The 12,782-nt window shown below is 48.1% G+C and overlaps 1 protein-coding gene across 2 annotated transcripts in view; it reads right to left on the bottom strand.

Moving 5' to 3' along the window:
- The window catches only part of LOC126531014 (facilitated trehalose transporter Tret1-like), a 60,612-nt gene that overhangs the window by 21,103 nt on the left and 26,727 nt on the right, over nt 1-12,782 (bottom strand). For both annotated transcript variants that reach the window (XM_055070903.2, XM_050178374.3), the window contains exon 2: nt 502-829. In XM_055070903.2, the coding sequence (XP_054926878.1) occupies nt 502-763 (262 nt within the window). In that variant the 5' untranslated portion in view covers nt 764-829. The remainder of the gene's footprint in view (nt 1-501; nt 830-12,782) is intronic.

The following is a 12,782-nucleotide window of genomic DNA, read 5'->3' as shown; positions in this document are numbered from 1 at the left end:
TAATAATAATAATAATAATAATAATAATAATAATAATAATAATAAACACCACAACACATCACATCACACGCGGCGTATGCATGTGCACTGCAGACGAGAGCCAATAGTTGCGTGGTTGAGGCGAATTCTTTAGTACAGCTTTGTGAGCCTCGTATCTAGTCTGAAGCACGAGCTTTGGGAAATACGAAACAACTGAGTGCAGTTTCGAGCAGTGTTAGGTTTCTGGAGCTTCAGCAGTACACAGGCGATAACTGCTGTAAAGCAAAGCATTCTAACAGCAAGTGCTCAAGCGTTTCGCTTGTCCGACCAAGTCGGTCACGGAGGGCTCGGCGCACGTCTTTGCCGGTGAAATTGTCCGCACCATCTTACGGACTCAGGTCGGATCCTCGAACAAATCCCGCATAACGTTTGCACTATACCAATGTCACGCGTAATTATCTCACTGTACGCGCAACGTTTCACGATAGGTGGGACGGAACGCAGTCGTATACATATACTTGCCCCCAAGCAGTCCTCCGACGAGCGCGCCGATGTTGAGCAACGATCCGAACCAGCTGCTCTGGCTCTCGGTCAAGGGCATCCGCTGCCGCATGTCCGGCAGCGCCGGGGACGAGTACCCGACGGAGAGGCCGTACGAGGTGGCGCCCAGCGCGGCGGCCAGCTCGGCGAGGAATATGTGCAGGCGTCCGTCGGAGTCCTCGTTGCACGAGGTGCTCGTCCACGGCCAACGCCGCCGCCGTCGACGCCGCCATTGCTCAGCCATCACCGAAGGCCGACGGCGATCGTCGCCCGCTGGAGCCTCTGCCTGGTTTCCCGGCGGCTTGTCGCACTGCAAGTAACGACACGTGACTGCTTTTTTTATGCCAGAAGACACCGCGGCCTGCCTAAAATAAGAGGGCCGTAAATTAACACATATCATCATCATATCAGCAGCAGCCTATTTACGTCCACTGCAGGACGAAGGCCTCTTTCAGCGATTTTGAATTACCGCTGTCTTGCGCTAGCTGATCCGAACTTGCGCCTATAATTTTTCTAATTTCATCACCCCACCTAATTTTCTGCCATCCTCGACTGCACTTCCCTCCCTGTGACACCCTTTCTGTAACGCTAAATAGACCACCGGTTATCTGACATACGCATTACATGACCTGCCCAGCTACGTTTCTTCCTCCTAATGTCCGCTATAGAATATCGGCTATACATGTTTGCTTTCTGCTCCACACCGCGCTTTTCCTCTCTCCTCACGTTACGCCTAACATTTCTCGTTCCGTCGCTCTTCGCGCGGTCTTGAACATCTTGAGCTTCTTTGGTAACCTCCAAGTTTCTGCCCGATATTTCGGCACCGGTAGAATGCACTGATCGTGCATCTTTCTTTTCAATGATAGTGGTAAACTTCCAGTCAGGATTAGGTAAAGCCTTCCGCAGGCACTACAGCACATCTTTATTTTCCCAAAATTTCTTGCTACATATACACATACTTCAAATAGGCATGCAGGACGAGCGTCACTACCAACTGTTTTCACTTTCATATATTTAATTTCCTTGTGATTAGATGCATGTTTTGAAGGTGTGGTGTGCAGTATTGTATACGGCGCCACCTCGTGAATGCCTTGCGCACTCGGCTCGCTGTCCCGTGACCACCGAGATTAAGCGCGCTGGCAGCTTTTGCTTCAGCCGTATCATCCGGCGCGCTTCTCAAAAAAAATAAATATATGCAATGCGTTGCGCGCGCCTGCCCGAACCTGGATTGAGCTGTTGGCCGAGGACCCCGAGCACGCGGAGGCGGCCGTACACAAGGCAGACCGCGCGAAATCTCAACGTGTGCGTTGCCTCTCTTTCCACGCGTTGCGGAGGATTTTCACAGAATATATCCCAGGCAATATCTCAGCTCTGCCTCCAACATTTTGCTGTCTCAGCCATCTAGTTCTTTAGTGCGTTTATTATTTCCGGTACATATTTATATTCTTCGCCATTTATAATTTACTACTTATCTCTAATAATGTATATTACAGCGAAGCTGTTATATATTTTCCCCACTATCGTGTCCGCGTGCAGAAAGAAATCCCGAAGATAGTGCTATACCGGGCCGACCTCCGGCGGAGGTGAAGCAGGCGTTAGGCACTCCCCATACGTCGGTCGATCCCGAAGATTGTGAAATTGTAGATTGCATTGGAGTAAGCGCACATAATTTATATCAGTGTTCCAAAACTTCCAATGCGCGCCACGGCGTGCATAATACATAGCCGTTGGCGTGTCACACGGCGGCGTTTTCTGATGGAGTGCTGGGAAGTGGGACGGGTAGAACGGGGTGGAGCAGAGAGTGGTAGATGATGGGCTGCTCCGTGCTTAGATACAGCGATGCGGTAAAAGCTCGGCAGGGCCATGCAGAGCGCGCGAAAGATCTGTGCGGGCTGCAGCCTGTTCAATCGGGATCCCTGATTCACACAAACCGCGCTGCTCGACAACAGACGAAGTAGATAGAAGAGTGTTTCTGAAGTTCCACTGAAAGTGCAGCGTTGCAGCCATTTCTGCATTCCTTCCTCTTTTTCCGCGCTGTGCTATGCCAGTACAATGGATACGCGGAAACTTGGTCCTCATTGACGGTTTGCATGAAGCAGTGTTGGGCTGCTGAGCACGAGGTCGCGGGATCGAATCCCGGCCACGGCGGCCGCATTTCGATGGGGGCGAAATGCGAAAACACCCGTGTGCTTAGATTTAGGTGCACGTTAAAGAACCCCAGGTGGTCGAAATTTCCGGAGTCCTCCACTACGGCGTGCCTCATAATCAGAAAGTGGTTTTGGCACGTAAAACCCCATAATTTAATTTTTTTTTTGCATGAAGCAGTTTAATAAAGAATATGCCTCCCGTCTCGCAGCGCGCAACAATTTTGAAATCCTGTCCTGGCCTAACAAAATTTGCCGAACGAAAGTTTCTGACATTTATCCGAAATCACCGCAAAGATGTGTTGTCAAAACACTTACGGATGTGTGCTTGGTTTAGCTGAGTGCATGTTGACTGAAACACTGGGTGTCTCGGGCTCATGAGTACGGCGTTCGTCTAGACGTTTCCTGCTTTCACAATAGTGCTCGCCTGCTGATCTTCCGCGACCTTCTCGGACAGTACTCTCACTACCAAGGCCCAGCTGCCATATTCCTGCTCAGCTCTACGTATTCGTGGTTTACATTGTTGCCTTGGGGCTGAGCTATTTAAGCGTTGTTCAGGGTGTGCTATGCTGAGGGAGCACTCACAACAAGCACGGGCACTTAGTGCATCATGTATAGACCCGGCTTTCTAGAGCGATGTGGTCTTTTGTTGTAAGGAAAAGAAAATATTAGAGGAACGCTACACATTCGCGTGACCTTTCTCTTGAGCTCTAGCACAGTCACCCAAAAGCTAATTGTGCCCTCAAATGTGCGTTTTCCCATTCCACAGCACAACGCTGCATATCACTAGGTAAAAATGACGGAAGCTGCACTTATCGCAGTGCTATTGAAACCTTTAGCCGATGAATGTTGAACTTTCTCTTGCCTACTACGAAAGTGGCGGCACTTTTCCATTGACCACTTGCATGGACGTGATAATCAAACTCACAAACCCCTTCTATTGTTAATGAAGGTGACGCATTTAGACCACCTGCTGTAGTCGGAATATCATCGGGAGCGTGTTAAATAACTCTATGTGGTCAAAATTAGCCCAGAGCCGCGCATAACCGCGGCTCTAATATAGTCCCTGTATTCTTTTGAGGTGCTAAAAAAATCGCCAACAATTACGATACTATACCTAATAAGAAACGTGAGCGCAGCTCTATACGCGTTTTCTTTCGTGATATATTTGACAAACCGCACCATCATCGTACCGACTGGCAGAGTCGCGACACTGCGGCGCTATATACCAGCCACACAGTTGACGCTTTCCGTCAGCTGCAGCTTATGCTACCGTAATCTTTGCCGGAATACGCTTGCGGCGAACACTATGCACAAAGGCGAGCTTTCTGGTCCTTTATAACGCAACAAAAAAAAAGCGTTAAGGGCCCCTGTGTCGCACAAAATCCGGCATCGGCGTGCCGCGTGCAACGTCGACCATAGTTTCGGCAAGAATAATTTCGAACCACGCATCACCCAGCCACGCTGGCCCTCCATGTAGCGCAAGGAAGTTACTGAACTAATTAAATTTCCCGAGGTAAAATACGTGAGAAAAATTGTACAGTACGACCTATAGGCATGATAGCGTCAGATTGTAATCTGAATGTACGAGAAAACATAATTCTGTTGCGCGTCAACTCAAAAACACCAAACCCTTTTCCAGAGCGTTTCTACCGTTCACAGAGCGGCCATGGCCTCCGAGATTTGCGCGCGCCGGCGTGCGCAAATTTCAAAGGGCGTAATGTGGTGCGCCTGGTTCCTTGCAACACCTCGAGATGGCGCTCGCCCCCGTCGCATCGTGGCCTACGCAAGAGGCCGCGTTTCTACCAGAAATCTCGCCTTCATGCATAGCGCTCGCCGCCAGCGTTTCCCAGTAACATCACGGTTACATAACCTGCAGTTTCCGGGAAGCGTGAGAAGCAGTCAGGGAACCTTGAATGCTATCGCGCTCCATATTTAACGGCGAAGATTAAGCGTCCTCCAAATTTTTTTTTTCTTTGCCCCACACAGCCGGTGCCGCGGATGTGAGCGCCATCTGATGGTGCTTCAAGGTGGCTTCGTCCGCTTTTCTGCTCATTCTTCCGCTGCACCTTCGTCCTCGCGCTATCTTCGCTCTCGCGGTATTTAATTCCCTGCTGCACTCCGAGTTCGCTCTTTCATCTTACGTTGTGCTCTTTCGTTCGGTTACGCCGTGGTATAATGCCGAGCCACGCGAACGCTCAACGCAAGAATGGGCGGCTAAGAGCTGCGTTATAAAAACTGCAAAATGCATTGGGGAGTTCAACGCCCGGAAACCGTGCAGTGAAACACGAGTGGCGCCGTTCTGGAGGTCTCCGGCCGGATGAATTTTGACCAACTGTGGTTCTTTAACATGCATTGAAATCGCGTTAAAGGAAGGAGCGCGTTAGAACACTGACCCCAACGTAGTGCAGTCGTGGCTGCCTGAATTTGAACCGGCGATCTCGGAGGCTTGGCAGCAGAAAGCCGTGAACATCGAACGACCGCAATGGGCGAAAATACCATTATTCAAGTGAGGCACGTGACTTGATTTCCTCCTAAATGTCCCTCTTTGAGTGATATCGAATGCATTCAAATGCAAAGAAATGTCACCTGTCACCCGCCGCGGTGGCCCAGAGGCTACGGCGTTGCGCCGCTGAGCGCGAGGTCGCGGGTTTGATCCCGGCCGCTGCGGTCACATTTCGATGAAGGGGAAAGGCAAAAAAAGAAAGCCACATGTACTTAGATTTAGGTTCATGTTAAAACAATCCAAAGGGGTCGAAATTAAACCGTAGTGCCCCGCTACGGCGGGCCTCATAATCGGATCATAGTTTTGGCACGTGAGACTCCAGAATTTAATTAATTTCTTAACTGTCAGCTTTGAACATTTTGCGCCAGACGCGCAAACAGCGTGAGATCATTCTTACATCACCAATGTTATTGCTCCTACTGAAAAGGCGAGCCTCGCTTATCACATAGCACACGGCGCGGATAATAATTTCCGAAATTATTGCGGCTATCACTGGTCGATCTACAGTCCTCTATCGCTCACTGTTGGGAATAAAGCCTCATTTGTAAGACGCGTCATTCAATTTGGTGACCGCGAACATTGCCGTCCCTATCGCTGCTGCAAAGCTGTACTTTTTCTTCAGCTTGTAAGAATTCACCTCCCCCAAAAAGGACCTTAAATTTCTTCAGTTCGTCTTCCGCTGTCTACCGGTCCTCTACCGTCACGCGCACGTGAGAATACAATTGACGTATATTGGTGCACATTTAACGATTCTAATCTCAAGTTAACTCTAACTGTATCGCAAGCGATGTACTGAAGAAGCACACTGCAAAAGAAACGGGGATGTGCTGACGGTAACTATTTGCATCGACGGAGAGACGGCTTCCTGCGTTAAAACCGCCCACCGCTGCGGAGAACGGAACTGAAAGACAATGCGTGAGTCCAGAGATCGAGAACAAAGACGGCGCGAGCTTGCAATGGGCGTGACAAACCGGGCTCGTCAAACGACATGAGCGGAGCGTGTGCCTTCGAACAGCTTCACAGCAGCCGAGGCGTGTGGTCGCCGCCGCGCAGTGCTTCTCGTTTGCGTTGCCGCTTTAGTGAATTGCCGTGGTAAGTGAATTTACTTTCGCAATTATACTTCCAAATGGCCAAGCGCCTCGAGGTGCGTCCAGCTCTGGGATCTGCACAATTCGTGCACAGTGAACTGGGAAAGGATGCGAGAGTGCCGGAAAATCACCCCGGTTATCGTCGCGTTCGTCCCTCGTAATTATTTGCAGAGTAATTGCCACATCATGGGCGCTTCTTGAGCCGTCTGCAACTTTTGTTTGATCCTAATGAGACACACCAACCGCAGCACAGCCTTATACGTAAGACATAAATACGTTTTGGTGAGTGCCGTCACTTCGTGTCTCGCCGAATGCTGTTTAGCGTGTTCCCAATAACGAAACACCAACTAGCCCGATTGTTTATTCTGTTGCGGAGCTATTTTTACTATAGTGTGCCTTGTAAAGAACCGTCTGATTTTGCACCTGTTTAGATAAGTTGTGCCATGGTTCTGACGGGACCCTAAAGAGCAGTACTGAATCTGTTTATACCGGTGAAATAGTGTTTCAAAACTGTCGTATTATTACTTTGGCGAGAAAAGGGCGATTAATAAAGTAGAAAATCAAGGCCAACTTCACTTTCTCGAATTTTGCGCCGACATCTCAGCGCCGGTGCACATGAGCTCGACATCACAAATTTTAAAGTATTTTCGCGCGCAGTCACAAGCTTTATGACAGTGGTCGCGGGAGCGAGTGCCACACGATACATTCAGAGCTCTCTGACGAGCAGAGAGGGAACTATCGTATAGTTTGTAGGTTTAACGCACGCACTCCTTAATACCGCACTCGAGTCGTCTGCTACAGCCACCATCGCACGAGACCTGGAAATAACGAACTATGCGGCATCATGCTCATGCGCATTGATTACGGTCTGGCTGTAGAGCGTTCGCCTGCAACGCGCGCGTGCATTGAGGGAGTGCATCCGCTAAACCTGCAAACTACAGGAGTGGCTGGCGCCTCGCCGGCGTACTATGCATGTACCGTGCAACACGCGCTCCCGTTTTCAGTCATAAAGTTTGTGACTGTACTTTAGTTGTTTTGGCGCAGGAAAGTTTATCGAAAGTTACTAGCTTGAGTATGTTGTTCCTTTAGAACGCAATACAGCCCTTTGTTAGCGACAAACAATAAGCAGACCGAAGTAGGTGTTGTCAATATCCATTAGGTTATGGTCAACTGCGGCGGGAACGTCAAGCAGGCGTTGCCGCAAGCCGCGTTCTTAGATTTTTTTTTCTTTTTGTCTTTTCCGGCTTACCTATAGCCTCATGTCACGGTGCGCGTAACAGTTTTGTTGTTGCTAAGGCGTAATTTACTAGAACAGCTAAACTGTCCAATTAACTAAAATTACTCGAACCAACCACAATGGCAGAAAGGTATAACGAACAATGGAATGCTTGTGGGCCCTGACTCAGCTGCATGACCTAAAGCAACAGCGGTAGTTCATTTTCAGCAAACAAGTCAAGGGGGTCTACGGCGTGAGTTGTTTTTGGCTATAGGCCAGAATGTTTCATTCTCGCGTACGCATTTAAAGCAAGCTAACATAATATGGACCCCTGTCTAGGGTCGATATTATGGGGCTGCGGGATAGAGGTTTCTATGCTTCCTCTATGGGGGCTGCGGGTTCCATGATGGGCCAGCTGACGACAAAGTCGTGTCGAGCGAGAACTGGTGCGAAACATGCGATAAGAACACGCTGGACGTTATCACAGTCGTTTCATCCATGAAGTTTCATACAATTGCTAGAGGGAACTGTGCCGCTAGTGTTTACGGGAGCTGCAAGCAGGGCAGTTCAGCCCGCATGGGAATGATGGGTAGTACATGGATTTACCTAAACTTGGTCCTTCTGGTTTTAAATAGCTTCGTTACTTTCCTAAGTTACCACTGTTAAAGAAGTACTGCATTATAAACAGTTAAGGAGACATTATTAAAATTGTCCGACTGCAAGATTCGAGCTCAGGACCTTTAGCACAGAATCCCGATATCGAAACCATTACGCCACGGACGCATCGACGAGCGGAACCACTGCAATTAGCAGCGATTATGCGCGCTTGCAGAGTCTTATTAACCTGTACATAAAAATTTATAAATTGTATTGAAATTTAGACCACTTTAGATCCCGATAAAGCTAACAATCGAAGCCACGAGAACGGCTGAAACCACTAGCACAAAGATCAGACAAATACATGCGCTGCCCATCATTCCTATGGTGGCTGAATGATCGCAGCGCCAGAGTTCTCTCTAGTAATTATAGGAAACTCTATACGGTTTCATCTACCCATTCCCCCGGTACCAAGAAAAAGTTGGCTATCGCGCAAAATACCGCTGCGAAGTGCGAATCCTGCTCTATACATCTGCAGGATGCGATGGCTCAGACGGAGTATTATGCCAGTATTTCCTTGGTAAATTTCATTGCGTGCCACACACGCACACGCACACGCGCACGCACGCACGCACACGCACACACACACACGCACACACACAAAAGAAGTGGGGTGGGGGTGGGGGGGTGGTAAAGGTTAGGAAAAAGTATAAAAGAAAGGCAAACGGGGGGGGGGGGGGGAGTCCTGGGAGTGGCGCGGCTTGTGCTTGGGAGCTAAAGCGTCGACTCTGTCTCACTGATCCGGGTCCAGCTTTATAGTGTTTACCGGCAGCCCAACCTTAATCTCATTCTGAAACGTTTCGCGAGACGCTTTTCTGTGGCAGCTATTGCAACACATGAGAAGAGAGAAAATCTTAAGGGGATTGGAAACGTTGCGCTGACATCGCAGGACGAACCCCCGAATGCTTTGACCACTGAGTAACCCCCAATGTGGTGATAGCGTAGTGTACTCGTGTGCTCAGTAATGATGTCTCAAGTCTGTGAAAGCAGAGCTTTGCGAGCGAAGCGGATCATGCCTGACAGAGTTTGAAAAGACATAGCGCGCTTCTGTGAGGCTTGCAAGAAGGCCCTGCAGCCTTGCAACATACACGCAGCTGAAACGCTTGAGTCATCACAGCTTTATTTTGCGCTTATTCGGGCAACATAGACTGGGATTGGATTATCTTCAGCGAAACTAATGTGCCTGATGAAGCCAAGCGGCTGCCGTCTGTAGATATCTCGGTCGAGCCTGAAAGCGATGTGGCCTTTGCAATGACCCAGTTTGTGGGTACGAAAAAATGAACTCTCACGCCGTGAACTTTTTCCTTGTTGCTTTATTTCCCTACACCCTGATTTTTTTCTTTTTTTGAACAGATTATTGAAACAACAAGTCGCCGGTGACACGTAGCGGAATTCCTCATGCATGGAGCTACATAAACGACATTCACGGCCTTATTTAACAGCATTTCACTGTGGAGTTTTGTCCTTAGTGGTAATAGGAAGAGACCGCACCTTGCGTATTGATTGCTATTATATCGGCCGAACGTGCAAAAGAGCGTTTTTCGTGTTTCACAATATTTTTCAAAGTACCCACCAGAAAAGACACAGCCCGAGAAAAAAAAGAAGAAAAAAGCAAGTTTAGCCAGGGTGCCAGCTCATCTAGCCATAAAATTGAATTCGCAGGTCTTTCCCGCAGAGCAGCAGTTGCTGAATTATTGATGCATAAGTTTGAATTGCCAATCGGGAACCTGTTCCCGCCGAAGCCATGCCATTCTGCTATCTTTCTCCTTACGCTACTGTAAACCATGATATCATTGCTCGATATTTTTTTTTTACTGTATACTGCTTCGTTTCACGTCATGACTTCGTACCTTGGCAAAAGGTTGACTTATGTGCAAGATAAAGCGTAATGCTGATGTGCAATACTGTATTTTGACACGCCAGAGCTAAGTTTCGTCAAGTGGCCGGCAAGAGTAATAACAGGCACTATTGCGCCGGCCAAACGGTGCTGTGACTGTTTCATTTATCGCAACAGGATTAGTCATGTGTCTGCCGCAGGAAAAGTCCGGAGATGACTCAGCACATTGTAACGGGTCCCAGCAAGGACCGTAGGGAAGGTCCACCTTCCCCAAGCACGGGGATTCAAATATGACGGGAGTGTTAATTGGTCACTGCGCAAGATAAGAAGGATATATTTAGGTAGGTAGGGTTAAATGGGGTCAAAGTGCAGAGGTTGTAAGCAGTAGGCCTCCGGCTAGACACATTTAGAGCAATGGTATAGAAAAACAGCAGAGAACAGACTGATATAGCCGGGGTCGTTACAGGCATAGGGAACTGTACAATATAAATGGTTTAAGGTAAAGAGAGACGCATAAGAAGGAATAGGCAAAACGCTAGAGTGCAATAAATGTAGTGAAACCTGATTAGCCCAGCAAAACTAAGTGACCATGTATCGCCGCCTCGTTTACAAGGGCATGCCAAATAAGTCATTATAGTCATCATTATGACCCCAGCCCTGCTGTTGCGAGAGGGTTGTCCGCCAAAGGTTATGCAATGATACTCATGAATGATAACACACGCGCATTTGGCTAAGACTCTCGCTTTTAAGTGCGACTGGCATTTTTTCCCTGCCTGGTTGATGTGCTACAACGTGAGGGTGCTCGTGCTTCCGTTTTCAAACGTTAATAAAATCAAAATAAGCTCTAGCGTTCTACATGAGAAAATCACGATTTGGTTATGAGGCGCACAACAGTGAGATGCTCAGCATTAATTCTGACCGCATGGGGTTCTTTACCGTGCACCCAATGCAAGTTGCACGAGCGTTTCTGCATTCTGCCTCCATCGGAATGCTACCGCCGCGTCCGGAATCACACCCCAAAACCTCGTGTTTTATCAGCGCCAACGCCATAGCCAACTCAGCTATTGTGACGGGTGTCGAGCGTGATTATGTCCAGTCACGCAAAGCATGCTCCCCCGAACGTAGGAGTCCATTATGAAAGGAAGCACTTCAGTGATGTTGAAGCAAGTGCATTTTCTTTTTTCATAAAAAGATTGTTATGAAGCCTACACCGGGTATCTAGTAACGAAAGATGGATCAGTAGGACATCTTTCCAAATGTAAGCTGCAAAGCGCACACGAGTTCCAGGTCATCAACAGTGAAAAAACCGCAGCAACTTGACCTTGTCGGTACGACTGCACGTTTACCTACAGCGCCAACAAATCAGACGGAACATGAAGGAAGACGACGCCACACGAGCGCTGATTCACGACTGAAAGTTTAATGCAAATCTGTCTCATGTACAAACTCGTGCACACGCACACCAACAACCCTGGACATGCCAAGCAAAAAAAAAAAAAAAAACATGGACGGCGATTCAACCTCCAGTTAAGTCGATCAATGACATTGGTTTCCTGAGCGAGCTGAGGTTGACAATGGGGCAGAGTCACGGCGCACGGCACTTTATCAAGTCGCATCTCGAGTGACGGATTTATAAGAAGCACCCGCCGTGGTTGCTCAGTGGCTATGGTGTTGGGCTGCTGAGCGCGAGGTCGCGGGATCGAATCCCGGCCACGGCGGCCGCAGTTCGATGGGGCCGAAATGCGAAAACCTCCGTGTGCTTAGATTTAGGTGCACGTTAAAGAACCCCAGGTGGTCGAAATTTCCGGAGTCCTCCACTACGGCGAGTCTCATAATCAAAAGTGGTTTTGGCACGTAAAACCCCATAATATAATTTTTTTATAATTTATAAGAAGCGTCAGACTGCTTAAATCTTTTTTAACTGCATTATCTTCGGGATCGGCCAACAGTCTTAGACGGCACGTATACCCACGAGAACAGACCGCTTCTTTAGACAGCGCTACCATCGGGATCGGCCAATGAAAAAGACTAGAAACACGCATGCCCGATACAGGAAAGTGGGAGTAACTAGCTAAGAAAGACATTGTTTTTAAGCACTTCACTACATAACAAAGCTCCACCAAAAGAGATTGCAAGGTCAAGCCTTAACCGTATCGACAAGGTCGATTTCTATGTAGTGTAGCACTATTGGCTACTGTTGCGAGGTGGACTTGTTGGTATGTCATCTTGACGTACTAGTTCAGCGCTTATAGGAAACCACAATGCAAAGCAGTTGAACACAAAGACACGGCACTAACTTCCAACAACAGCGTTTATTTCCGTGTATGATGATGATGATGATGTGGTGTTTTATGGCGCAAGGACCAGTTATGACCAAAGAGCGCCATGGCACATATTTCCATGTATCACCGCTTACTTATACCGTCTGGCTGGTGCCTCAGGGAACATGTGCATTTGCTAAATCACTTGTACTACAGCAAAAACAACTGCAAGAAAAAAAAACAAAGAATGCTGACACTCATAGCCTAACCTCAGCTCACGCGCGAGAATTCCAATTATATTCCGTTGCCAAAAAAAAAAAAAAAAACAGGGAGCTGCAATTCCAGCGCATCAGCTGAGATTAAACTATGAGTTTCAGCCATTCGTTTTCTTTTTTTGCCATCGTTGTTTTTGTCGTCGTACAAGTGGTTTCGATAAATAGACGTGTAAACGATCTAGTTGGAAGTTAGCGCCATGTTCGTGTGTTGATGTGCCTTCTCTAATATTGACGCCTCACGTATGCATGTGACCACACTTTTCGTGACCTAGTGTGTTT

Source organism: Dermacentor andersoni, chromosome 5 (genome assembly GCF_023375885.2).
Source record: "Dermacentor andersoni chromosome 5, qqDerAnde1_hic_scaffold, whole genome shotgun sequence".
In the NCBI taxonomy this organism is placed as follows: Eukaryota; Metazoa; Arthropoda; class Arachnida; order Ixodida; family Ixodidae; genus Dermacentor; species Dermacentor andersoni.
This window is presented reverse-complemented; position numbering and strand designations above follow the sequence as displayed.